We start from the raw sequence: 26,363 nt of genomic DNA, 5'->3' as shown, positions 1-26,363 counted from the left end.
TGCTAGACCATCCGAGACTTGATAGATTTGATAGTCTAGCACATTTGCACTGCTTTTATTTGTGTTATTTTTCATTAAGGGTAATTAAGTTAAATAGTGTAATTTTATGGTTAAATATATTTTTTAAACATAGCTTGACATTTTGGAAATTGGAATTAATGATATGGCTATACAAGGAATATCTGCATAATTAATACCTTATGGAATAGAGAATAATCAAATATTATAATAAAGGAGTTAACATAGACCCCATATGTATGATATAATAATAGGAATAAAGATATATTGACAAACATTTCTTACAATTTTCTCTCACAAACGCTGACATGATAGTTCACAATTAATCAGTTTGCATTTAGTCAGACGAAACCCATTGCGAACTGACACATCGCATTTGTTGAAGAAAGTTAGTGGAAGGGTTTGTGAATGTAGTATTACTGTAATAATAAAACTTTTTCAAATGTTTCTGAAATAATAAAAAATTTGTTACCTACCATTAATGAATTGTTAAAATTTATACTATTATGAGTAAGTAAACATTACTAAATTGTCCAATTACGGTTTGGTTTAACCGGTTAAGGCCTACTAAGGAAATGAGATGACAAAGAATTTATTTATTTCTATTACATGTAATGCACTAAAAGTTTTGTTTTTCAGTGTCCATTGTTTCACATAAAGACAATTTTAATTAGATTTAATATCAACAATATAGCTATAAGTGAATTTATATTATTTTTGAAAGCTTTAAGGGAGGGCTGTTTTTGGAGCATTATTCAAAGTTCAAACCCTATCCTATCTTATTATTTAATCCAAAAAAATGAAAGATACATCGTTTCGATATTCTCAAAATCCAACTCTATTTTATTCAACTCAAAACATCAATAATTATTTTCTCAATAAAAATTTTAAAATTAACAAAAATACCTCAACTTTTCTCAATAAAAGTTTATAAATAAATAAAAACACTTCCACCCATTCAATAATTGTAAACAGTCAGCCACCACCATTGGACCGTGGTCAAAAGTCACTGGAATGACACATAATCGATTGGATCTAGTTGATCGTAAACCAATCTGGTCTTTGAGCTAAATTATATGGGGTACTTTGTGAAATTACCAAATATAAGGGGTTAAAAATAATCTAAATTTTTTTTAAAAATATTTTCCAAAAATTTAACTACACATTTTTAAATGCATATCCTATTCTTATAAAACCAACTCAACCCCAAATCAACTTTTTAAAAATTACTATTCTAAGTACTTAAACAAACACAGCCGCGCATTTACCCAAAAACAACTAATCAACTTTTTCAGCAATATGATTATAAGTACTTAAACAAACACAGCCGCGCATTTACCCATATAAAAGAATACACCGAATGCCCATAGGTCACCAACAAAATAATGCTTTATGAAAAGTATTTGAGTATCTTGAGTTGAGTAGATACAAAGGGTAGAGTGTGGGAGAGGGATGGATATGGAAGGTGAAGGAGAAGACGTCAACATGACACACACTGTGACTGACGCACACGACAGCCAAATAGAAACAGTAGCCTTCCCTCTTTCATACTTCGTCTCATAATACTATATAATAGTTATCATCTAATTTCAAAACCAATTTGTATTTTGGGGTTTACTTGCAACTGTACTTATTGTATTGCAGGAACTTGATCACATGAAGAAGCGGTCCAAAGAGATGGAAGACGAAGCCGCCGCTCTCAAAGAGATGCAAACCAAGGTTCAAAACGACATGTCGTCGTTACAAGGTCTTTTAAACTTACATTGTCTGTCCAGCATTATTTTGTTACTCTTTTAACAATCATTATATTATTAACTTGGAATTTCAATGCAAAATCTATAACCAAACTTCCCTTTTCAATTTTCTCTGTTTCTGTATCTTAGTATTAGGTTGTAAGGTTAATTGGCTTGTTATTCAAGTTCGATTAAAGTTGTTTGCTCACTATTTGCTATATTCGAGTAATATTTTGAAATGAAAAAAAAGAAAAATTGATGAAGTTGTGTGATTTCTTTAAAATGTAGATCCAATTCAAAATTGCTTATGGTTTTTCTATGTGATTTTGGTAAGAAATTTTGTGGTTTGTTTTGTGATGGGACAAAGATACAAAACTTTGATGAATAGTCGCTTTGTTATATCTTTCTTCCATTCTGTCATTCATATTAGGATTTTGTGTGCCACCAGATCCTGCTGCTGGAGCTACTTCTCAGGCAAATAAAGAAGAAGTAGATTCTCGATCGGTCTTTGTTGGCAATGTGAGACTTCTTTTACTTGTTTATGTTATATTTTTGCCTTTCTAAATTTTTCTTTAATTGACTTCACCTATGGACATATTTTTGGATTGATTATTGCCATTGATTCATGATGCAAAACTGAAAAAGTCTGCTGCAAATGATAGTAAATCCAGCATTATGGCTTGGATTTTAGATATTGGGGATTGAACTGAGGTTGAAAAATTAATGTTTAGTGCCATTGAGGTGCTGAAAATGAGAGAGGATATTGTAGAAACTTGGAACAATGTTACAGATGATAAAAGGGATAGAACATAAGCAATTACACCTCGGACGAATATCACCCTGAAATAAAGTCTTAAAACATTCAATAATCTGGTTCGTTCTGTTCCTGTCTCTTTAATTTAACTGACAGATCACATATGCTTTATAGAGGTGTTATGGTTCTGCAAACCTTTGGGGGTAGTTCCTAATTAGTGAACTTGGAAGCAATCAGGCTAGAAAATATCAAATCAAAATATATATGTAAAAGATTAATAAGACAAATACATTTTAAATAACAGGCATGTGTAGTGCTACATTTCATTTTAGGTATTCTGTTAGAAATCTGACCTTGACTTAATTAATTTATAATTAAACCAACAACATTCTTTGCTTCAAAAAGCATGTAAAATACGATTACAATTGACTGAAAATGAACTAGTGGCTCAAAGCCCTACCTGATTTGATATTCAAATGCAATTGTTCTTGACCTTGTCAATTCCTTTGTCCAAAGTGATGATTCAACTGTTAGAAATCAGATATTTGTCGATGCTCTTTCTGGCCATTAGTCACTTTTTGTGTAGTTCTCTTTGTGGAAGTAGTTTTGAAAACACTGCTTATTAGTGCCAGTAGTTGCTTCGCTTTTATTTGTATCTGTAAAATAAACGTAATGAATATTCACACTTAACTTTCTTAGCTTAAAAGGATACATATTTATATACACTTGTAATGTTCTAAACTAGGTAGGTGATCAATCTAAATTAGGATAGTAGTGATCCCTATAATCAAGGATTATAATGTGATCCCCATCATCTAGGAAGTCATGTATATCTGTAACAGTATCTAAATGTGGTTTTATATGTATGACACATTAACATTTGCTTATTTGAATCATTTTCTGTCATCCGTAGATTAGATATCTTCTTATTTTTAAGGTTTTTATGCTTTTAGAAAAAGATAATTGTTTGTAAGGTCATATAGTATGATGATTTTGTATTGCTTTCATTTGTAATTTATGACATTTGTATCACTTTGTCGGAAATAATCTGCATATTTGTATGCCTAAAAAGTATAAATGGATCTACATATTTGCTTCCATATAAATCATGTATTGCATTCAGTTTTTGCATCACTTTAATCAGAAAGTGATAACCATATTGATGCTTCTATTGCATAATTTTATGTCTATCCCTAAACACTTATAGGTAGATACTGTCTTATTTAACTATGAGTCTTCATCCAAAGCATTCATTATGCTGTTATCTATCTCACCTGCCATACCTGTAGCTGCTGTGTGATCATATGATTAGTTGGTTTTATCTTAGTCTCTGTGTAACTCTCTACTTGTTTCTGTTAGAAAACTATTGAGTGCCTGGATATGATTGGCATGCCACCAAACCTGAATGGTTACTTATTTTTAGGGAAATCAGGATCCTCTTTGTTTACAAGTTCAGTTACACTTTGCAAGATCTTCTAGGATGATTAACATATGTTTTTTTTTTTTCCCGGGGGGGGTTGGGGGTGGGGGGTGGGGTGGTGTGGGGGGGGGGGGGGGGGGGGTTGGGGGTGTAACTATACTATAATTAGGAGAAAATCTCTGTCCTTCATAGAGACTGAAATTAAGATACTATAGAGGGATTAGGAACAGGAATGAAGGATAGGTTTGGAAATTTTTACACGAAAAAGTGATGGTTTTTAATGGAAAATTATCTGATCAAAGAAAGAAATAAAGGTAGAGAAAGGAAAGTATTGTTGGCCAAAATCTCCAGATCATCAAAGCTACTGTTAGGGTGATAATGTACTTGACCGTTGTAGATTTGACTGGGATGGGATACCTATAGGAGAGATGTCTTAGAATTTTGAATCCAGACAAATCATTTGAAAGAGTTACAGGCATGGAAAAGTGAGGACTGGCTAGTAGTTTTGCTATTAATTTGCATGCCAGAGGGGCTGCTTCTGTGGCAGTTAATGCTTTAGGAAATCTAAGTGTTTTGTTCTTGTGGTGGGGTATCTATGATCTCCTTTTTCTTCACTTTGAATAAATGGGGGTCTCTGGTTTCTTTTCATTATCTCAGATAGGAGGGACGAAATAATAATTGTTATTGAATTATTTAATAAGGCTTCTATAGAGAATAAATCAAAATATGTTTTGCTATTATATACACATATTTATCTCAGCAGGGCTTGGGATGTTAATGTGATGTATCCACTAACATAGAGGAGAAACAAGGGGGGTGAAAGGAGGATGATGGACAATATTGTCAGGCTTTATGCATGCTGTGTGTGTGATACTAGGTTTATGAGAGACTGACAAGTGGCAACTGATGAATGGGAGAATGCTGAATTCGGTTATGGTGAGAGAAGTGAGCAGAATAAAAGAGAATTGCTGGGAACTTCAGAGATTCATTCAAAAAAGTAAAAAGGGAAACGATTGGGGGAGGTGCTGGCCCTCGAAGTCCAGCTGGTTCTTCATTTTGCTCTTATTGTAGGTCTTGTTTTCTGGTTCTGGTTATTTTCTTCTTATGTTGGTGGAACTGACTTGGTGTAGTGTTGTAGTTCTGTTTATATATGAATTGATATAATTCAGTATTTGCTTGTTCTTGGATTATTCTGGTGTGTTTTGGAGTTCTGTGCTGTTTGACTCTGTGTGTGTGGTTGTGGAAGTGGTTCTGGGTAGTTGCTGTTGTGAGTGATATTTGCAGGTGAAGGTTGGGTTTCTAGCATTATGCTTGTATGTTTTGTTATATATTGGGGAGAAAACTGTATGAAAGTAAAGAAGTTGCTTGTTTTGTGATAAGTTCTTTTAAGTCTTACAGTTAACAACTGCTTGTTTTACATTTACTTCTTCAGTAGTGTTGCTCATTTAAATAATAGAAAGGAAGTATCCAAATTAAAATAGAAAGAAAATGTAAACCTAAGTTTAATACTTAATAACATTCTTATGGACTTTATTAAAATCTATTTTTACATACAAATTGTATCATAGGATGCTGTAGCTGTAGGTATGTGGCTGTATTAACTTTGGTAGCTATTGGTTGTAACTTTTTTGTTTTCTTCATAACTCAGAGCAAGAATTGCAGATTCTTCTGACTTTTTCTAATTCTAGAGTTGTGTTAATGGCATATGCTTTATAATTTTTGCTCTCTGGTTTTACTACTGTTTGGTAACTAAGCGATGAACCCCTGAAATTCATTCAAAAAATGAACCAGGAAGCAATGTTTTTGACCATCCTATCTCTTGTTCTGTTGTAGTTATGATTAACATCAGCTGTTTATACAATTGATATATATATCTTTCTTCCTGGCCATGAATGAAGTCTTTGGGATCAATCTTGATTTGTAGGTGGATTATTCCTGTACCCCTGAAGAAGTCCAGCAGCATTTCCAGTCATGTGGGACAGTGAATAGAGTTACCATTCGCACTGATAAGTTCGGCCAACCAAAAGGTTATGCATATGTGGAATTTCTTGAACCACAGGCTGTTCAAGAAGCTCTTCTTCTGAATGAATCTGAACTTCATGGCCGTCAATTGAAAGTAAAACAATCATTTAAAAATTTTTATTTATGCCCCCTTTTTCTGCAGTTGAATAGTTTCACAGTAATGAACTTTGATTCCTTATTTGCTTCTTTTCTTTATGATCTATACTTTGACCAAAGCTTTCTGATACCACTGCAGGTAACTGTTAAACGGACCAATGTACCTGGAATGAAGCAGTATCAACCTCGCCGAGCCAACCCTATCATGCCATATCGATCTAGGGCTCCATTTATACCTCCACCTTATTTCTACGCTCCTTATGGTTATCGGTATGCTTCTCTTATAATTTCTAATCACTTTTTGTGGACAAATTCATGATATACGTGGTCTTTAACTTTTGACCATTGCTGGAAATTGGCACTTCTCTTCATGTTGCAGGAAGTTTCCGAGGTACAGAATGCCAATGCGCTATGGTCCCTACTACTGAGGGCTCAATTTTGTTTGACAGAGCTCTGGTTAGTGGATACATTCAAGAAAATCCAGTTTTGGTCCTTTTTTTTTTTTTTCTTTAATGGAAGGTGATGTTTTGGGAAGATGAGATTTAGGTTTGTTGATGGCAAACACTGTAATTATAATGCTTGCTTTTGTGATGTGAGTCATCAAATTTTATGTTTAAAATTCTTTTTGTGGCTCCCTCTACATGTCTGCCTTTGCAAATATATGGCTGCATATGGTTTGTTTGCTAGCTTCTGGTGATGCTTGTTGAAATCCGCAAGTGTACGGAATCGTGCAAATAATAAAGCTCGAGTAACGAGTATCGAATCCCAAAAGAATTACTAATACCAAGTATCACACTAACCTATTTTATTGCTATTTGATCAATTAGATTTTCAGAATAATTCAATGAAAAATAAAACAATTTAGAAACAAAACAAAAACATATTTTTATTAATACTTTAGTATGAAATTAATATGACTAAACATAGGGCATAGATTTCACACCAATTTAATACTATGCATCGACAATTATCGTTAACCCAATTAAGCTTATTCTAAAGGTCAAACTCTCTAATATTTTACTAATTTTTTCTCAAACAATTAACAAATTAACTCTTAATTATTAACCCGAATTATCTATAATCAGATTTAAGTAATGGGAGATCATTAAATTTTATGGAATTTACCAGAACCTCACAGATCGCGGTAACTTATCTTTAGCGTTCGCTCAATCTATGGTTTTTTTACCTTAAACTAATTAGGTTTCATCTCTCGATCTCAACCTAACTCATAAAATCATTCAACTCTAGGACCCTTAAGAATTGAATGCTTTAAGCGTAATAATAAAACTTAAAACAAAACTTAATAAAAATTAGCAATAATAATTCAATGCATATTCATAAAATTGGGTTATATCTTAGCCTTAAAAAAAATAAAATTAGTTCATACTTTCAATAATAAAAGTCATTGTATTCAAAAACATGATTATAAGAAAGAGTAGAAAAACTTCTCTAATTGATGACTCAAAGTTGCAGGAATTTGCAATCTCCAGAGAAGAGCTGAACTTCTCTCCCTTCTAGTCTCCCAAAACTCAACTAAAGATATCTATTTATTTCCCACTATCCTAATCACTTTAGAACTCTTAAAACAGGAAATACACGTCATAAATTTAATGTAAAAAAAATCCAGAATCGCAGTTGTGCCGTAGCACTGTGCCTAGGCAAAGTTGGTTCTGCCCTAGAACTTGCAATCTTGAAAAGACGGTGGTTTTTTAGCATGATAACTTTCGAATCTTGACAAGTGGTAAAAATATGAATTGTAGCCCTTTGAATCATCTTTCCAACGGTTCAAGAATCATCTCAATCCAAAATCTACAACTCAAGTTATTGTCGAATTATTGTCACATGTTCAAAATTGGAGCGTTTTCCAGGATTTCCACTTTAACTTCAAATCGCCATAACTTCTTCGTTTCAGCTCCGAATCACGAACCATTTGATTCTTGTCATCCCACATTCCATTGTCGATATAACCTTTATTTGAATATCATCTTTAAGAACCTGAAAACACTCAAAACATATCCGTAATCCTATAAAAGACATTTATGAAATAATTAAGTTAAATTTCACAAATTAAACACATTTTTTCACAAATAATCCAATTGAATCACTAACAAAATATGTATTTTCAAGTTTTTATCAATCCTTATTATATATTGGACTTGTTTTAATTTTGAATTTAAAATTGATGAGATTGTTTTGGAACTAAATCCCCATTAATTAATGGAGCTAGTAACTTCTTTTGTTTTCTGAAACTTCCAAATATGGACAAGGATTCTCTCTTTGGCTTGGCTTCAATCTTAGGCTTTTTCGTTCTACTCTTTAATAATTTGAAGAAATAATTTATATTTCTCAGCTTTTATAATTTATAATTTAATAGTTTATATTTCTCACATCTTCCCTTCTTTTTTCTCAGCTTTAAAGTTCTTTGTTTTTCTTCTTACTTATTTTCGAGCAAAGTTTACACTTCATTTTTAGCTAAGTCATTAAAATTGAGCTCAACATAAAAAAAATGAGTTATTATCATTCTGCCAGAACTTGTTAAATAATTTAAGTAATTTATTTGCATAATTCTTTTTAGTATTTATTAAATATTTCATTATTAATTATAAAATACAAAATGGCTATTTTGCCTAATAGGACTGTTTTTAGCTATTTTCAGATTTCTTTAATAAGTTTCTCTAGAAAATTATATATTTCTTCTCAGTACGTGTAACAGATTAGGTACAATACATGAATACAATACAACTCTATTTGTGTGTGGAAGAAATCTCACTAGATCCTTGTATTTTAACATTTCTAATATCTTAGAATAAAATAGTTATTTCACACGCTTAAAGACGGATATATTTGTAAATTGCCCAATATGGTTTTGGACTTTTTCTTTACTACTTTCAGTTGAGGATATTTTCTCACTTGCCTGTCGTCACCAACTATGGCTCTATCCACCTCTTCTCTTCTCTCCTCCAAGACCTTCATTCACCACCACCGTCGCCACCACACCTCTCTCCTCCGCCCCTACACATCTCTCAAACTCAAACCCATCTCAGCCGTCCAGTCCACCAAATCCGCGTCATCCACAAAATGGAATCTGGACAGTTGGAAGACCAAGAAGGCTCTCCAGCTCCCAGAATATCCCGACAAAGACGAGCTTCAGTCTGTTCTTGATTCTCTCTCAACATTCCCTCCAATCGTGTTTGCTGGCGAGGCCAGAAGCCTTGAAGAGAAACTGGGACAGGCTGCTCTTGGAAATGCTTTCTTGCTTCAGGGTGGTGATTGTGCTGAGAGTTTTAAAGAATTCAATGCCAATAACATTCGTGACACTTTTCGTGTTCTTCTTCAGATGAGTATTGTGCTAATGTTTGGTGGTCAAATGCCTGTTATCAAGGTTTTTTTTTAATTTCTTCTTCCTGTATGATTTTACAATCATGGCTATTATTTCCAATTAATTAATTCCAAATTATGATTGACAAGGAAAGTTATATTCTCTTTAATGTTATACTGTTGATCATTGAATATGTTAATTGGTATAGCTGCTAGTAATTGTTGTTGACGATGTGGAGGTTGAATTTGAGAATGTAGGTGGGAAGAATGGCAGGTCAATTTGCAAAACCGAGGTCAGATCCATTTGAAGAGAAGAATGGAGTGAAGCTACCTAGTTATAGAGGTGACAATGTGAATGGTGATGAATTTGATACAAAATCAAGAGTTCCAGACCCCCATAGGATGACTAGAGCTTATTTGCAATCTGTCGCAACTTTGAACCTCTTAAGGGCATTCGCAACCGGAGGTTATGCTGCAATGCAGAGAGTCACTCATTGGAATCTCGATTTCACAGAGCACAGTGAGCAGGGTGATCGGTATGTCTTTCCACTTTGAACAATTTTTATTTATTTATTTTTTTTTATTTTTTATCGAGTTTACTAATTTCGGTGGCTTTAAATTGAGTTAATGTATTATGTGGTGCATAACTTTTACTCTTCTATAAATTTAAAAAATAAATAAATAGGAGTCCGTTTGGATAAGCAAAATGATTTGCATAACAGGAATTTTATCATCTGTAATTGTTAAAATTTCAATATGTGGCGTGATCATCATTTGAATCTTGCATATCAATGATAATCTAAGATTAAATGTATCTCAATGGTAAAATTTAGATGAGAATGATAAACAATGATCAAAACATGTATCAGAGGTATCTCTCTCAAGAAAACAAAGAAGCCCTTACCTACAGCCCTTAACTATAAAGGCAATTACTTGAAAGTGTTTTTTGTCTGTGTTGTTGAATAGATACCGTGAATTGGCTCACCGAGTTGATGAGGCCATGGCATTCATGGCTGCTGCTGGACTCACAAGTGGCCACCCAACTATGACCACAACAGAGTTTTGGACATCTCACGAGTGCTTGCTCCTGCCTTACGAACAAGCTCTTACAAGAGAGGATTCAACTTCTGGGCTTTACTATGACTGCTCTGCTCACATGATTTGGGTTGGAGAACGTACCCGCCAACTTGATGGTGCTCATGTTGAATTTTTGAGAGGAGTTGCTAATCCCCTTGGTATCAAGGTGCTGTATTTTTCTGAAAACTGGAATTCTTTTCTCTACTGATCTCTATTAATCTGGAGACTGGGAACTGAACCAATAGTTTTTGATATATGCTTAGCAATATTTTTCTACATGGTTATTTATTTTTTTAGTTATTTGTGCCTTGAACTTGTATACATATTCATGCTTTTCTGTCAAGTAATTGGTTTGTGATTTGACTCTGGATATCTTAGTAAAGATTGAAGTAATTTGTTCTGTCATGTGTTGTGACACAGGTGAGCGATAAGATGGATCCAGATGAGCTAGTTAGGCTCATAGAAATCCTAAATCCAAAGAACAAGCCAGGGAGGATAACAGTGATTGTAAGGATGGGAGCTGAAAACATGAGAGTTAAGCTTCCCCATCTGATAAGGTCTGTACGTAGAGCAGGTCAAATTGTCACTTGGGTTAGCGACCCCATGCATGGAAACACCATAAAAGCTCCATCTGGACTCAAAACTCGTTCCTTTGATGCAATCAGGGTAAGTTTGGTATTTATCAAAATAATATATGTTATATATGGATTATGTTTAGACTTCTTTGCACTTCATAAACTTGGTTGTCTGGTCACACCACTTCTGAATTTTGTGAATACTGCCGGAGTGGTCATATTTTCTTGATATGTACCATATCTACTGCTTATTGTACACAGACAAGTATTCCAAAAGAGCCTTTTGATGAAGAAGTTTTATCTTGACAAGTGTGATATTAAGTTGCCTTGTGTATGACTTTCCTTGTTGATGACTTGTCTGGCTGGGATAAAACATTACTTAATTGTTTGATCACTAATTGGATGGCAACGGTGCAAATGTACTGGAGTCTGTAAGATGGAACATAAACAGGTTGAATTATGAAACTTGGTCAGTTTATCAAATTGTCTTGCTTTCACTTAAGAACACAATTGTATCTCTGTTGTTCCTCCATCCTAGATTGTAACATAAATTGCGACATCTGAGTATCTTTCATGTGAAGTCTACATCCATTTCGCCCTCTTTGAAATTATACTTTAATAACAATGGTTGTAATGATAATAATGGCTTTCTTAATATGTGTTAATAGGCTGAGGTAAGGGCATTCTTTGATGTGCATGATCAAGAAGGAAGCTATCCTGGAGGAGTTCATTTAGAGATGACAGGACAGAATGTGACAGAGTGTGTGGGAGGCTCTCGAACTATAACTTATGACGACCTGCACTCACGTTACCACACCCACTGTGATCCAAGGCTCAATGCTTCTCAATCTCTAGAGCTTGCCTTCATTATATCCGAGCGGTTAAGGAAAAGAAGGCTTGGACCGCGGTATTCTTTGGCCTCTGTTCGGGCCTAGAAGGCTTTGGTTATAGCTATAGTAGTATGCGTGGTTTTAGAATTTGGTTTCAAGGCGTATTATCTATCTTTGTGGAGTAGCTGGTGTTAATATGACGGTGGAAGTGATCCAGTGAGCACCAGCAAGTAGAGAGGAAGTAAGCGGACACCTGAAATCTCAGTGCTAGTATGGTAAAGATGTTTAAGTTAATGTAGAACAGTTGATGGTAGATATCCATCTATAGATGTTGGTATCAGTATTTGTGTGTTTGAAGGAGATGCTAATATTGTATTTTACTCTGGGGTATAAATATAATGTGTGTGCTTAAATTATTAGTATGAATTGGCTTATACTTGTATCAAAATGGTTGGTTTATATTTCTAGGTTGCATGCTGTTTTGCTATGCTTAACTGATTATTTAATTTTTAATTTTTAATTTTAATTTTTTTTTGTTTTAGAGTTTATTAGATATAGAATTTAAATACAAAATGTGTGTTGGTTGATATAAGTGAATGTTTTTAAAACATTTCTTTTGTACGTAAAAATCAGTCGTCTTCTATAAGTTTTAGTCAAAGTAAGTAGTTTTTGAAGATAAATCTTAAAAATATGAAACATAATTCAAATTTTATTTTTGAAATTAAATTTAAACCACAAACCAAACGTTAAATTGGGACTCTACAAATAGTCATACAGTTGGTTAATGCTTTTAAAAGTGATTTTCATCCAATAAACATATATAAGAAAGTGTTTAATAAACTAAATGATAAAGAAATTGATAGGCATAACAGCCAACTTCACCTTCTTTCTGTTTTTATCTTTTTATCTCAACAGCACATCTCTATTATTGCTAATCAATTCTTTTGGGATTTAAATAAACACCGAATATTATGTTAAAAGCTTAATAGAATACTTGTATATAGGAATTATTGGCTTCTTTCAAGAAATTAGATCATGATATGAATAGTTTTTATCTTAATTAAATAATTAATCTTTGTTTTTACCTTTTAGCTTTTGCTTCAATAAAGAAGCAATGTTTTATAGGAGTTCTAATCAATGTTTTAAAACCCAACCTGGGGTAAAACCTGTGTTTTATAGGGTCAAACCGGTGCTGATGTCAGCATGATTCAACCGTTAAAAAATTAATAAATCCCCGGACAAAACAATGGCGGCTTCATTTTCTTCTTCTTCCTCAAAACCCAACTCCCTCACAATAAAACAAAAAGTAGCCACAACCTCCTCTCAAAAACCCAACAACCTTCTCCATTCAAATCCCAAAATCAAATCATCTTCTTCTTCTTCCTCATTACCCAACTCTCTCACAATAAAACAAAAAGCAACCGCAACCTCCTCTCAAAAGCCCAACAACCTTCTCCATTCAAATCCCAAAATCAACCCAAATCGTAGAAACCCAGTAGCCTACTCCATTCAAATCGAAAAAAACCCAGCCAAATCACAAAAACTAACAGCCTCCTCACAAAAATCCAATAGCATAAAGTGAATCACCGCCTCCCCACCCTTTCCCCCATCCAACCATGTCGTTAACCATCACCCCACACCCCATTGCCAGTCCTACTTAGCCATCGTCAATGGCCTTACCCCACCATAGACAATAGCGGCGGTAGCCCTCCATCTAAGCAACGACAGCCCGTACTTCCATCTAAGCGACGGCAACCCCTACTTCCATCTAAGCGATGGCATCCCCCACCTCCATCTTGTCGTTGCATGCCCCCACCACCACTCTATGGCACCCCATACCTTGCCCAACCCATTTCTCTTCCCACCCCATTGCCCATACCTCTCACAGCCTCACAACCGCCCATCCCATTTTCTTCACATTTTTTTTCCTTAAAAGATTTCATGTTTTTGAAATGCTTTAATTGATTTGATTGGCTTTGATTGATGTGTGAGTTAGGAATATGGTGTTGCTTTGGTGGTGTGGGTGGGGATTGTATTGATGGTTTGTTGGGGAAGGTTACTGGTTGCTTGCGTTAATTGGTTAGGAGACTTTTTTAATAGCCGAAGTGAAATGAAAGTGCTGCGAAGAATTGAAGAGATGAGATGAAGAACTGAAGAGATTGAGATGAAGAAATCAACAATGGAAGAGAGAAAAATGGGTTAGGGCTCGACAAAGACCGGAAAAAAAAAAAGGGGAAACCATAAAAGAAATTCATTTTTACAGCTTGAAAACTAGGTGCAACCCGGTCTTCCCCTAAAACCGGGTGGACCAGCTATTGCTACAGTATCCCCGATCCAACCCCAATTGAATCTAGGTGAAATGACTCCCCCGGCCGGGTCTCCAACTGGTCGGGCTGGGTTTTAAAACAATGATTCTAATTTTACGTCAAATTTGTGTACTTAACATATTATTATAAAGTAAACAACATGTTCTCACCCAAAGATTAGCGAAATGGCAAGTTTACACCCCTTATTTTATTTATTCCAATTTTTATCCTTAAATTAATAGAAAATTATTTAATGTAATAGTTAAATGGTAAAGTAGTCATTGATATTATATTAATCACTCACCGTTGATGGCAAAACCTTCTAAGTAGTTGAGAAGAGACAATGTTATCTTAGATTCCTACTTTAAATTAATAGAAAATTATTTAATGTAATAGTTAACTGGTAAAGTCAGCATCTGCACTGTATTAAATTTAAAATAAAAATAAACATTTCAAAATAACGCTTTATATCTCAAATTTCTCTCAAAGCACTCCTGAGAAATAGGAAAGTTTGAAATATGTTGATTACACCCCTACGATAGAAAAACCCAGATCCCCCTTAGTAGCTAAAATCGTTGCAACAATAATCCTTGCAATCCAACCTAGATCCACCATGGAGGAGAGGAAAGGAGAAAGAGAAAGAGAAAAGAGAAGAGAAAGAGGTGGGGTGTGGCATTGTGCTGAGATGGTGAGGTGTCGGGGAGTCAAAAAGTGGGGTAGGGGGCTATTTTCGTCGTCGAAAAGTGCTAGAAAACAACTAGGGACAACACCACTAACATGCGCCATCACCTACTAAAATGTGCCGCAAAGAAGAGGAATATTAAAAAAGAAGATGTTATTGAAATAAATTTGAAAGTAAGATGGTTATTTTTCTAATTCTACTAATTTGGGGTTAAAAGTAATTTATTAATTTATTTGTCATCGGTAATAGCTAAAGGTTGAGCATGGGTAGAGGATAGACCTGGAACCGGTGAGTACCCAGATCGATGATTCCGGTTCCAAAAAATTGGAATCAGGACTACCCATGTTCGGTTCTAGTTCCAACCCAATAGGAATCGAGGACCCGGCTCGGAACTGGGATCTAGGTACCCCTTAGGAATTGGCTTGGAACCGGAGCTTCAATGGCGTATAATTAAAAAATGTTCGGGGTGTTCTGTAATTTAACATATAAGAAAATTAAAACAAATGTGATTTACAGATTTAGGGATTTAGAGATGGAGGGTTCTTGGCTTCTTGTGTTCTGAAATTTCACGATTTGGGGAAGAACGAACTGTGGTTGTTACGTCCGTCCACTGAAGTCCTTCCGTCCGGCGTCCACTCCAGTCCGTCCGTCCCCAGCCCACTATGGCGCATTCTCTCCAGTACGCAAGACTTGCGGCGCCGATTCACTTTATTCCGGCAAAGGTATGTAATTTGTAATCCAAGATAAGCATAAATTGAAACTGTGTTTTATACCAGTAGCACCTAACCCAAGACATTTCAATTATTTTAGTGGAAATTATGGTCAACTGATTTGTATAAGCTTTGGTTAAGAAGATCAAGTTTATATTTTAAAAAATATAAATCCCACTTCAATTCTTCGAAAAATTGTATAAATTAATTGGTTTGAATGAAAACAGTTTTCAATTAAAAAAAAAAAAAAATCAGATTTAAAATATTTCAGGATTTTTTAAAAGCTGCAAACTGGTTTTAGGCAACTTCACAAATATATATTCTACGCCAGTCCTATATTTTATATCAAGTAAAAACCAGAACCACTCTTAGTGGACTTTTTGTCTGGTATTGTTTTCAACAGAAGGGAAAATTGCAGAATTATGTAATAAGCAATAAGCTGCAGCCAAGATTGAAAGTTCAACCCAATCATTAGCAGACAAAATGGGGTTATTTTTTTTTTATATACACTTATATATGAATTCTTGGAAACATTTAGTATGGTTTATATTACATGCATGTTTAAATAAATTATATATATGCATGTTATTTTTGGTGTTCAGGGATGGTATGGGTGGGTATTGTGTAATGAGTTGATTGTTGAAGTAGAAAAATCCAGCAAATTGGTGGGGCTGGTTTGTTTAATTAGATAATTAGAAATTTAGAAGTGATTTATATTAAATTGAAATGGTGAAGTTTTGCATGGAAAGATTTTAGATGTTGTTAGGAAAGTTTTCTTGACATGGTTTGGTTGAAACCTAAAATATTTGTATTATTGTGGTTAATTGTTAAGTGAGATTTTGCTTAAAAATTGAAAACCTTGCTGTGCTAATGTGTTATGTGGTCGGCTGAAGGTTTTGAGAAGGATTGGACATGAAATTGTTTGCTGGAAATTGCATTAAATATGAATGCTTTCTGCATTGTTTTGTTAGTGTTCGGCTGGAGGTTTTAGGAAGTCATTAGTATGAATTTGTTGTCTGGAAATTTCCATTAAAATTGGTTGGACATTTTGGAGGTTGCTAACATAATATTGACTTTCTTATGTTTATTTTGTAGAAATGATTAGACTTGACGAAGGAATATCCACGGCAAATTTGGAGCATGCATGAGCCATGATGTTTAAATGTTTTATTGATTGTATTTCAGTATCTTGTGTTCTTTTTTTCTTTTTTTTTTTCTTTTTTTTCTATAATTGGGATGTCTGAGTCAGCTTACACGTACTTCAATTAATCTCCGAGGTTCATTAAATACCCTACAAGCGCAAAGGACCTGATAAGTCATAATGTTATTGCGGTAGATGGCCCAAGGTTTGAACCCAAAAATTCAAGGAAGAGAGTAAATCTCCTTAACTGTCAAGCCGACCCCTTGGGGTTAAACTTCGTGTGTTTATTTTGTTGTTATGTTATTTGAAATGATGAATGTTATTTATAATTTTAAGTTTGGAACAGTAGTTGCAGTAGATGTGATTTTTTAAAACAAGTTGCAATGTGTATGTGTGAATTTTGCAATGTTTTAATACCCGACCCGGGGTAAAACCCGGCCAAGGGACCGGGTCCTGAGTTGGGCAGTTGAAGCGATCTAACCGGTGGGTCAGACCGGTGCTGATGTCAACATGACTTTGAAAATTATAAATCCTAAAATAAAACAATCATTCTTCTCTTAAACTATGGTTGCTTCTTCCTCCTTCTCATAATCCAACTCCCTCACAATAAAACAAACAATGGCCTACTGCATTCTAATCGCAAAAACCAGCAGCCTCTTCCCAAAAACTCAGCAACCTTCCCCATTCAAATCCCAAAATCGGCCCAAATCGCAAAAACCCAACAACCTACTCCATTCAAATCGCAAAAACCCATTTAAATAAAAGAAACTTAACAATCTCCTCCATTTAAATTGCAAAATCAATCTAAATAGCAAAAATCAGCAGCCTCCTCCCAAAAACCTAGTAACCTTCTCCATTCAAATCCCAAAATCGACCCAAATCCCAAAATCAATCTAAATCCCAAAACCCAGTAGCCTCCATTTACTCCATTCAAATAAAAGAAACCCAGCAATCTCCTCCCAAAAACCCAGCAACCTTCTCCATTTAAATCCCAAAATCGACCTAAATCGCAAAACCCAACAACCTACTCCATTCAAATCGAAAAAACCCAATAATCTCCTCCATTCAAATCGCAAAATCGATCCAAATAGCAAAAAGCCAAAAACTAGCAGCCTCCTCTCAAAGAACCGAGCAACCTCCTCCATTCAAATCACTTAACCAAATCGAAAAATCCCAATAGCTTACTCCATTCAAATAAAAAAGAACCCAGCAACCTCCTTCATTCAAATCGCAAAATCAACCAAAATCGCAAAAATTAATAGCCTCCTCACAAAAACCCAATAGCCTGAAGTAAAAATATGAAGAAGTAACGAGAAGAAATGAAAATAATGAAGATGAAATGAAGAGATCGACAATGGAAGAGAGAAAATATGAGTTAGGGCTTGACAAGGAATGAAAAACTAGGGAAAAGCAGAAAAGAAACCCACTTTTTGGAATTGAAAACCATGTATAAAAGTTCACTCAGTTTTCTCCCAAAAGCGGTTGGACCGGTGGATCGCTATAGTAAACCGGTTCAACCGCGGGTCAAACTAGGTAGATTAATATTTTCGGTTTTTAATCCTGCCTGACCCGGCTCAGTGGCCGGGTCCCGGTTAAACCAGCTGGGTCGGGCTGGGTTTTAAAAGATTGGAATTTTGTGAACTGTTAGGGGTGTATTTGTAATTGTTTAGGGTATATTTGTCATTTTTTAAGTTAATAGGGATAATATAATTTTACAAGGTACCCGAGAACAATTGGAACCAGTATTTCAGGTTCCAATTCCAAGACTCAGAGAATCGAAATTGATTAATTCTGACTCTGGTTCATTATGCTAAGAATCGACCAATTCCGATTTCGGTTTCGATTCTGCTTTTTAGTAATTCTAAGAGGTACCTAAAACCGTTCACTTCTAATAATAACACTACTTTGTGTTAAAATTAAAAAATCCTTAATGACGTTAATTTAAATGTGAGAATCCAAAATAAATAAAGCGGAAGGTAGAAACTTACTATTTCAATAATATTTGGGTGAGAACATGTCGTTTACTCTATTATTATATAACCTTTAGTATGATTATCAGATTATAATGCATCACTTCCATAACTTTAATTTAAGTAGAATAATGCTAGCCTTACTTCCTCTTCATACTCATTTCTCTTACTTACTCATATTAATCTCCCTTCTTACTCCATTCTCTTTCTTCTTATACCCACCTACCACAGAGTGAGTAAGAGAAAGGAGTAAGAAATGGGAGTAAAGCTAATATTACTCGTTCAAGTATGGGATCAATAATAATAATAGTGATGAGATGCATCCAAATAGTCCCAATAACATTACTATTCACAATCATAAACCCATAAAGTTCTCCAGGCCCAATAACATTGGGTGCGTTTGGTTCAGTATTTATATCTACATTCCTAATCCTATTTCCCAAATATTGTTTGGCACATATTCCAGAGATATTACTATATTTTTTTAATTACTTTTAGACCCCTTAAGCTTATTAATTTCATTAAATACCCCCAGAAAAAAAAGTTTAAAAATTAACAAAAACACCCCCATCAACCCATACTTGCCAAATTCCGACAACCACCGTCGGTGGTAGCCAGAATCTGTACAACGACCTACCTACCGACCAAAAATGACCAAAAGTTTACCGATCTGGCCTTTTCCAGCCAGATCCACCACAGATCTGGTCGTCAGCGACGACCAAAGGAGGTCTTCTTTTGACGTTTTTTGACCGTCGATGGCAATATTTAACCGTAGATCTGGTCTTTTCCGACCAGATCCGTGATGGATTTGACTGAAAAAGACTATAGCAACGCGTTACGACACAAATCCGACCAGTCTGTGTCGTAACGAAATTTTCTGACCAGATTCCAGCGGTGGTGGCTGGAATCTAGCATTACAGGTGATGGATGTATTTTTATCATTTTATATATTAGGGTGTTTAATTAAATTAACAAACCTATGAGCTTTTCCATTAATTTTTAAATTTTACCTCGTAATACTCTACTATCCAACTACTCAATATTATTCCTAAAATTCTATCCAAAATAATAAACCAAACACACCTATTATTATTCACAATCATAATGGTCTCCTAGGCCCAGCATCATCCTCATCATTACCTAAACACATAGAAACAAAAACTCTACTTATTCTTATCCACTTTACTTTATTTATTATAATATTTTCATTTTCATCTGATCTTCCATTATGCCTTTTCACTTCCCACATTATTTTACAACAAAACAAAACCTCAAATTTTATCTATATACATAGTCTACACCAATTTCACACGTTTCATGCCTCTCACACAATACTCTTACACGCTGATGTCTGTGGGTCCCACATAGCCGGCAGCAAGTACTTTCTCCCGTTAACCCCGTGAGCGTTATAACTCGCTCCGGTTACCTTATCCACCAACACCCGCCCCGGGTATCCCGGGTAAGAACCCGACCCAAATATCCCCGTGCAAGCTGAGACGGCTTCCAGTGGCGCGCTGGCTGGGCCTTGGAAATATCCATTGTTAAACGGGTTGGTGACGGTGTTAGCCAAAAGGGTGGCCAAGTTTATAATCATGCCGTCAACTCCCACGTCGCCGTTAGGAGCCACTAACGGTGGGGTTTGCGGGCCGTAAATGGGCTGGTGGAAGGGCCACGCACATTGGCCCGGGCACTGAGTCTCGGAGTTGCCTACCCACACATAAGTTCCTCGGTCTGATCCACGGCCCGCCGACTTATTAGTCCCGTGGCTGCCGCACCTCATACAGAACCCATCAACGGCAACGTCCTTGGCCGTTAAAACGACATTAATGGTGGAAGTAAGCGTGTTACTTACTTTCTTAGCTAAAGCCATTAAATGGGAAGTCTTGAGGGACTTGCCGAGGGAGTAGTTTTCGAGGAGGATTTGATGCTGCACAACGAGGTTAGATGAACCTCCTTTGTACTTTTCAGTGGTTTTCCACCAGGATGAGGCGGAGGGCTGTGGAGCCCGGTTGGAGTTCAAGGAATGGATAAAATCGACGATTATGGAGCGTTGTATGGGAGTAAACTTACCGTACCAGATGAGATTAACGGTGACGTTACCTTTGAGAAGAAGGCCGTTGTGGTATTTTAAAACAAGAGGTTGTTCTTGAACTAAAGCAGAAAGCGTGGGGGAGATAGAACAGAAGAAGAAGAGGAAAAGAGAGAGAATGGCAGAATGGTAAATAGATGCCATGAGATAGTGCAAAGAGAAGAGATAGTTTTTTTATAAGTTAAGAGAGTGAAGTGCGAAGTTGAGAAGAGTGGTATTTATAGTAATGGTTTGAAAGGGAAACAGCTGTGAAGGAAGGAAGGCGTCAACATTGAAGAGTGCCACGTGGGAATATATAATTAGTTGGGAAATGTGAAGGAGGTTTGCCAGGCTGTAAGGTTCTAAAGGGTGACGTGGTAGTTACTAGGAATGGCATTTGATGTTGATGGAGACAGTCTCACTGAATTTGAAATTGGTGAACCAGATGGGTGGTTTGAATGGTGCAATGCAAGAGCACGTCTCAATATAAATTAAATTTGATTTTAGTTTTACAATCCCAACAGCAAAATCTTGATGCGTAGTACAGTAACAATCCTCTTTTACCTCTAAAGGAAGGTGGGTCCCCGTTATTCTAATGAAGTTAATCTGATACCGTGTGATGGAAGATTTATCTGCAGATGGATGGACACAGACCAGTGGGAGGGTAGTGAATAATTTAGATGCGGTACCACACTAGAGATGACGTAAGCTAAAATGAAAGAGTGGCGCAGACTTCGATTAAAGTGTTACTACTTTAGTTTTAGATATTATTTTATCATTTTACTCAAGCATGATAATAGCCACTGGATTTCAATACTCATTCCTAGATGCTTATGTAGGTCCCATTTCATTCAGTGATTCGTACCCTTCTTTTTTATTCAAGGGAGTACTTCTATGAGGACGATCTCATTGTAATTACTCTGTACTCCAAGTTATAATCTGATCTTCTGATAATATGGCTAATTTTTTCATGTGGATCAATATGTTGTTTTAATTCAGATTAATTTGAGACAAAAAAATCTCTGCTGAACATTATTTGATATAAATAAATTAATTATTCAAAAACTATATTGTTAAAAATTTAAGTTATAATATTCGAATTATAGGTGTGTTCTTTTATAAATTTTGTAAATCTATTTTTCGTTTTCTGAAATATTAAAAAAAATTGAAAAACACAAAGATAAAAATATACTCAACATATTTGTCTGAATAATATAACACAATTGACAAAACCTTTCAAATTTATAATTATTTTATAATTGAAGTTTATTTAATTTATCGTAAATAAAGTGATTTTCAAAAACATTGCTTTAAAAGTGATTTTCTTTTAAGTTCCTCAACCACTAAACGATGATGATGATGGGATTTGTAAAAGTATGGTGAATAAAGGAAGTAATAGTTGTTGAATTAAAGTGAATAAATAAATAAATAATTGACAGCAGAAGGAAACAAAGGCTAAGGATGGGTGAGTGTCTGGAAACAAGAGACGACATGTTTGGTTTTCAAGATTTCCCGAAAACACTTTATTCCACTCAAATAATGCAATTCCCAAACCAAACTTGCTCTTCCAAATGGGGACGGTGCCGACTCTGTCACCTGCCGCATGTGACCTTTTTGCATGCCTTCACCATCGTTTCCTTTTATTATCTCTATACATTTTTCAAGTATCGGAGGTTCTTGATGTTCCTTCAAATTAATTCCACTTTGCTGTAATGTTTACATATCTTTTAAATCATCGAAATCAAAAAATTAAATAAAATTGAAACCATTGATACGACAAAATTTAATTTTTTTTATTAGATTTTGTTATACCTGAAAAGGTAAGGCTGATGTGGAGCCTTGTCAGCATGAGATTGTTAGAACTTGAGAAAGATCTGTGACCGTCTAGACGCAGTCACGTCGCGTAATGGCACAAGTGGCACGCTCCCGTCAGTGCGATAGGTGAGTGCCAGGCTAGCAGGTGGTTGGAAATCTTCCATGTGTCTAAACCCTGCATAAGTCAAAGAAATCCCTCGGACAGGTGAACGATGAGATGTAGAGAAGGATTTTCACGGTATCTACCCACTTGTAGATTTAGTAATCATTACCTTGGTTTTTCCCACTATAAATATAGGTATTTCCTCTCATTTGCGGGATTGGCTAATTTTACTCTAAAATAGCTTACTTTCTCTCTCTCTCTTTTATTCTCTCTACGGTAGCTCAGCTCGCTGAATGTGACCTGAACTTTATCCTCTTGTTAATACAATAGCAGTGGACGTAGGTTTGCTTTTGAGTATCCGAACCACTTTAAACATTGCCTCTCATCCCTTATTTAACTTAATATTCCCTTATCACGCGTGTCTTCTAAGTCCGCTTAGCATTTTATATGTGCGAGTAGTTGGTGTCTAAAATCGAGCATCAACAGTTTGGCGTTAGAAGGAGGGCTTGATTTAGTATCTGCTCTTCATCAGAAAATCTTTGACTAATTGTTCCCACAACAGTAAATGACTCGCGGTTTCGAATATGAGCCAACCAATTATGGCAATGAAGAAATCCCCAAGTACAGGAAGACACTTCTTCCGAAATGCAGCCAGTCCAGCAAAATATCATGGGGGATATTCCTTCAAGCTCGCGGCTCGACTCGGCCGTCATGAGTTACTTGGAAAGGTTCAATAATACTCTTCAAACGGTCAGCCAAAGGCTAGACCGATTGGATTGGGTCGTGCCTCCAGAATCCAATGAGGCGGTGCCACCGCCAAAAATGCCTGTAGGTCACGTGAAAGCGCAGAAAAGGGCAAAAGCTCATACCGCGTGCACTGCAGCACGTCAGAGAAAGGGAAAGCAAGTGGCGTACAATGGACCCAAGGGCTTTGAGGGACTAGCGAACATCGATCGCGCCCCGGGTAGAATACGTGTGGCATTGCGACTCAACGACATGTCGCAGCGTGAGCCGTCTTGCGCCACATCGCACGGGCACTCCCTCAAAAGTGCAAGGTGGGAAGATTCCCAATATCGTCAAAATGACGACTTCGATCTCGATCGTCATCGTGTAGGGGATTCCCATCGTCTGCGGGCCAATTTGTACCACTGTGGAGGTTGGGAAGACTCCCCGATTCACTCAATCCTATCACACAGCTCCAGCCAATGTGTGTCGAGATTGGCCAGAGCTTCCGACCGAGGTGAGGAAGAGTCAGATTTGCAGTTTTTCCTTAACCATAACCATGAGGGTCGAATCCATGTTGCGAAAAGTAATCCCCAGGTAGCTCCGCTGCCTTAGATTGAGGAACTACAGCGAGCTCTAGATCAGCTTAAAGCTCACCAGAACGAGTAGGGGAAGGTCGCAGAAGTGTCCCCCTTTTCCTCGGCAGTGTTAGCTGCCCCCCTTCCTATTGAGATTCCGAATGCCCAACATGCGAGCATTTGATGGGAACTCTAATCCGCAGGATCCTCTATACGAGTTCAACAACCTCATGGAACTCCACCAAGTCTCTGACTTGGCAAAATGCCATTGCTTGGCAATAACCTTAACTGCCCATGCCAAGCGATGGTTTAGGTCGCTCCTAATAGTATCAGTGTGGCCTCAAATGAACTCGAAATTTCTGAGGCACTTCCAGGCAAACAAGAAGTTTTCAATGCTGCTAAGCTACTTGAGCAATATACGACACGAGATGGATGAATCCCTCCAATCTTATTTAGACAGGTTCCATATGGAGCTCCACAAAGTGGCTCATACTCCTGAAGAATCTGTTCGGACTCTCATCATTACAGGAGTTCGTTTGTAGACAGACTTGTGGAAGGAACTGCAATCTAAGGATGATGTTTTCCTCACTTGCTTTTACAACCTTACTGAAAAGTACCTCTGCATTAAAAATTGTGTGGCCGCTCTCAACCGCCATGACCTTGGTCCTTCGGGTAGTGCTCCCAACCGGGGGGAAAATAGGAGGGTTGATTGCAGATAGGCTAACGACGATCAGCGAAAAGGAAAGAAGCAGCAGTACGAGCCCAAGAAATCCTATGCCCCAATTCCTTGTCGCGATCGCGACAAGAGTCAATACACTCCTCTGAATGCCTCGGTATCAGCTATTTTGGATAAATCAGAGGCCGGTTTGCTCGAAGAGCCTGAGCCCAGAAAGAATCCCCCTTTGACCAGAAACAATAAAAAGTACTACCGTTATCATCAGGATAACGGGCACCACACCGATGAATGTCGGACCCCCAAGCAAGCAATTGAGGACCTCATTAAGCAGGGGCACTTCAAAGAGTATGTTGATGACTCTACTCCCGTTCGGGAGAAAAATCAAGAGGAACCAGGGAAGAAGTGCCATGGTCGCAAAGGCCTCTACTGTGTGGGGATCATCTTTGGAGGACTACACCTCGCGGGGAATTCTCGAGGTGCCCAAGAAAGGTATGCTCGCGAAACCCGTCATGACCCTCTAAGTATAATAAGCACAGCGCCGCGACCCGTTAAGGTTCGCAGAGAGGAGGAAATCACCTTCTTTGAGAAAGACGCAGTGCAATTGCATCATCCCCATGAGGATGCTCTCGTCATCATGCCTGAAATAGGTCGGTGCGAAGTCCACAAAATGTTGGTGGACAATGGAAGTGTCGTGCATATCTTATTCCAGCGAGCATTTGAGAAGATGAAACTGGACGAGGCAGATACAACGGAACTTCAAAGCAGTTACCTTAATATACCATCTGAAGATGAAGTTCCCCACCTCGACAAGGATAGGGGAAGTAAGTGGATCTCAATGCACATATCGCAACTGCTATGTGAGGGCAGTGCAGATGGCGTGCAAGGGAAAAGGAATGCTGGTTGGCATCCTTGAGCAGGCAATGGCGATTAGCAGGATTGAGCCGCAGCCCAGCCCGGTTGAGGATAACATGGATCCTCGCATCTAGGAATGCCCTCACAGTGCACCAGTGGAGGACCTATCCGAGGTATCGGTCAATCAAAGTGAGCCAACCTGAGTGTTAAGGATTGGGAGTAATCTCAACCCTCAGCTTGCCAACGACCTGACTAGTTTCCTCAAGGAAAATGTCGACGTATTCGCGTGGATGCATGCTGACATGGTCGAGATCAGCCCGAATATTATATGTCATGCCTTGAATATTGACAGTGCGGTCAGACCAGTTCGTCAAAAGAGAAGAGCAATGGACCTCGAGCGATACGCCGCCTTGAAAGTGGAGGTGGATAATCTCCTCTTAAACGAATCCATCCGAGAGGCACTTTACCCGAGCTAGGTTGCCAACCCGATCTTAGTAAAAAAGCCTAATGGAAAATGATGGACTTGCGTTGACTTCACCGACCTTAACAAAGCCTGTCCAAAGGACAACTTTCCCTTACCAAGGATCGACCAGCTCGTCGATGCCACCTCCGGGCACGAGCTGCTGAGTTTTATGGATGCATACTCGGGATATAATCAGATTTCGATGTACATGTCGGACGAAGAGCATACCTCATTTGTTAAAGATTGGGGGCTGTATTGCTATAAGGTTATGCCCTTCGACCTAAAAAACATTAGGGCGACTTACCAGCAACTGGTTAATCAAATGTTTTTCGAGCAGATCAGAAAATCAATGGAAGTCTATGTTGATGACATGCTGGTCAAATCGCATGTTGCTTCAAATCACATAGCACATCTCGCTGAGATGTTCGGTATA

The 26,363-nt window shown here is 36.9% G+C and overlaps 3 protein-coding genes across 3 annotated transcripts; 2 read left to right on the top strand and 1 right to left on the bottom strand.

Moving 5' to 3' along the window:
* The first annotated feature begins 1,359 nt into the window (after nt 1-1,359).
* On the top strand, nt 1,360-6,735 carry LOC116143865 (polyadenylate-binding protein 3-like). Its single transcript, XM_031429335.1, has 6 exons — nt 1,360-1,548; nt 1,663-1,765; nt 2,200-2,270; nt 5,850-6,041; nt 6,183-6,313; nt 6,423-6,735. Exons 1-6 carry the CDS (start codon nt 1,471-1,473, stop codon nt 6,469-6,471), a joined length of 624 nt encoding a protein of 207 aa, XP_031285195.1. The 5' UTR covers nt 1,360-1,470; the 3' UTR covers nt 6,472-6,735.
* Nucleotides 6,736-8,926: 2,191 nt separating this feature from the next.
* Nucleotides 8,927-12,265, top strand: LOC116143491 (phospho-2-dehydro-3-deoxyheptonate aldolase 2, chloroplastic-like). The gene is made up of 5 exons (XM_031428968.1): nt 8,927-9,425; nt 9,620-9,897; nt 10,328-10,604; nt 10,859-11,104; nt 11,682-12,265. The coding sequence occupies exons 1-5, from the start codon at nt 8,973-8,975 to the stop codon at nt 11,946-11,948; spliced, it is 1,521 nt and encodes a 506-aa protein (XP_031284828.1). The 5' UTR covers nt 8,927-8,972; the 3' UTR covers nt 11,949-12,265.
* A 7,557-nt stretch (nt 12,266-19,822) lies between these two features.
* Nucleotides 19,823-20,944, bottom strand: LOC116143411 (protein EXORDIUM-like 2). Its single transcript, XM_031428903.1, has one exon. The coding sequence runs from the start codon at nt 20,883-20,885 to the stop codon at nt 19,977-19,979; it is 909 nt and encodes a 302-aa protein (XP_031284763.1). The 5' UTR covers nt 20,886-20,944; the 3' UTR covers nt 19,823-19,976.
* Nucleotides 20,945-26,363: the final 5,419 nt, after the last annotated feature.

The sequence above is a fragment of the Pistacia vera genome, unplaced genomic scaffold (assembly GCF_008641045.1).
Source record: "Pistacia vera cultivar Batoury unplaced genomic scaffold, PisVer_v2 Contig1006, whole genome shotgun sequence".
NCBI lineage: Eukaryota > Viridiplantae > Streptophyta > Magnoliopsida > Sapindales > Anacardiaceae > Pistacia > Pistacia vera.
This window is presented reverse-complemented; position numbering and strand designations above follow the sequence as displayed.

Bases quoted from the DNA above. Each gene is read 5' to 3' on its own strand.
- LOC116143865 (XM_031429335.1), top strand. From the start codon at position 1,471: ATGGATATGGAAGGTGAAGGAGAAGACGTCAACATGACACACACTGTG. The intron at 2,271-5,849 runs GTGAGACTTCTT...CTTGATTTGTAG, and splicing joins GATCGGTCTTTGTTGGCAAT to GTGGATTATTCCTGTACCCC. The intron at 6,042-6,182 runs GTAAAACAATCA...ATACCACTGCAG, and splicing joins TTCATGGCCGTCAATTGAAA to GTAACTGTTAAACGGACCAA.
- LOC116143491 (XM_031428968.1), top strand. From the start codon at position 8,973: ATGGCTCTATCCACCTCTTCTCTTCTCTCCTCCAAGACCTTCATTCAC. The intron at 9,426-9,619 runs GTTTTTTTTTAA...TTGAGAATGTAG, and splicing joins GTCAAATGCCTGTTATCAAG to GTGGGAAGAATGGCAGGTCA. The intron at 11,105-11,681 runs GTAAGTTTGGTA...ATGTGTTAATAG, and splicing joins GTTCCTTTGATGCAATCAGG to GCTGAGGTAAGGGCATTCTT.
- LOC116143411 (XM_031428903.1), bottom strand. From the start codon at position 20,885: ATGGCATCTATTTACCATTCTGCCATTCTCTCTCTTTTCCTCTTCTTC.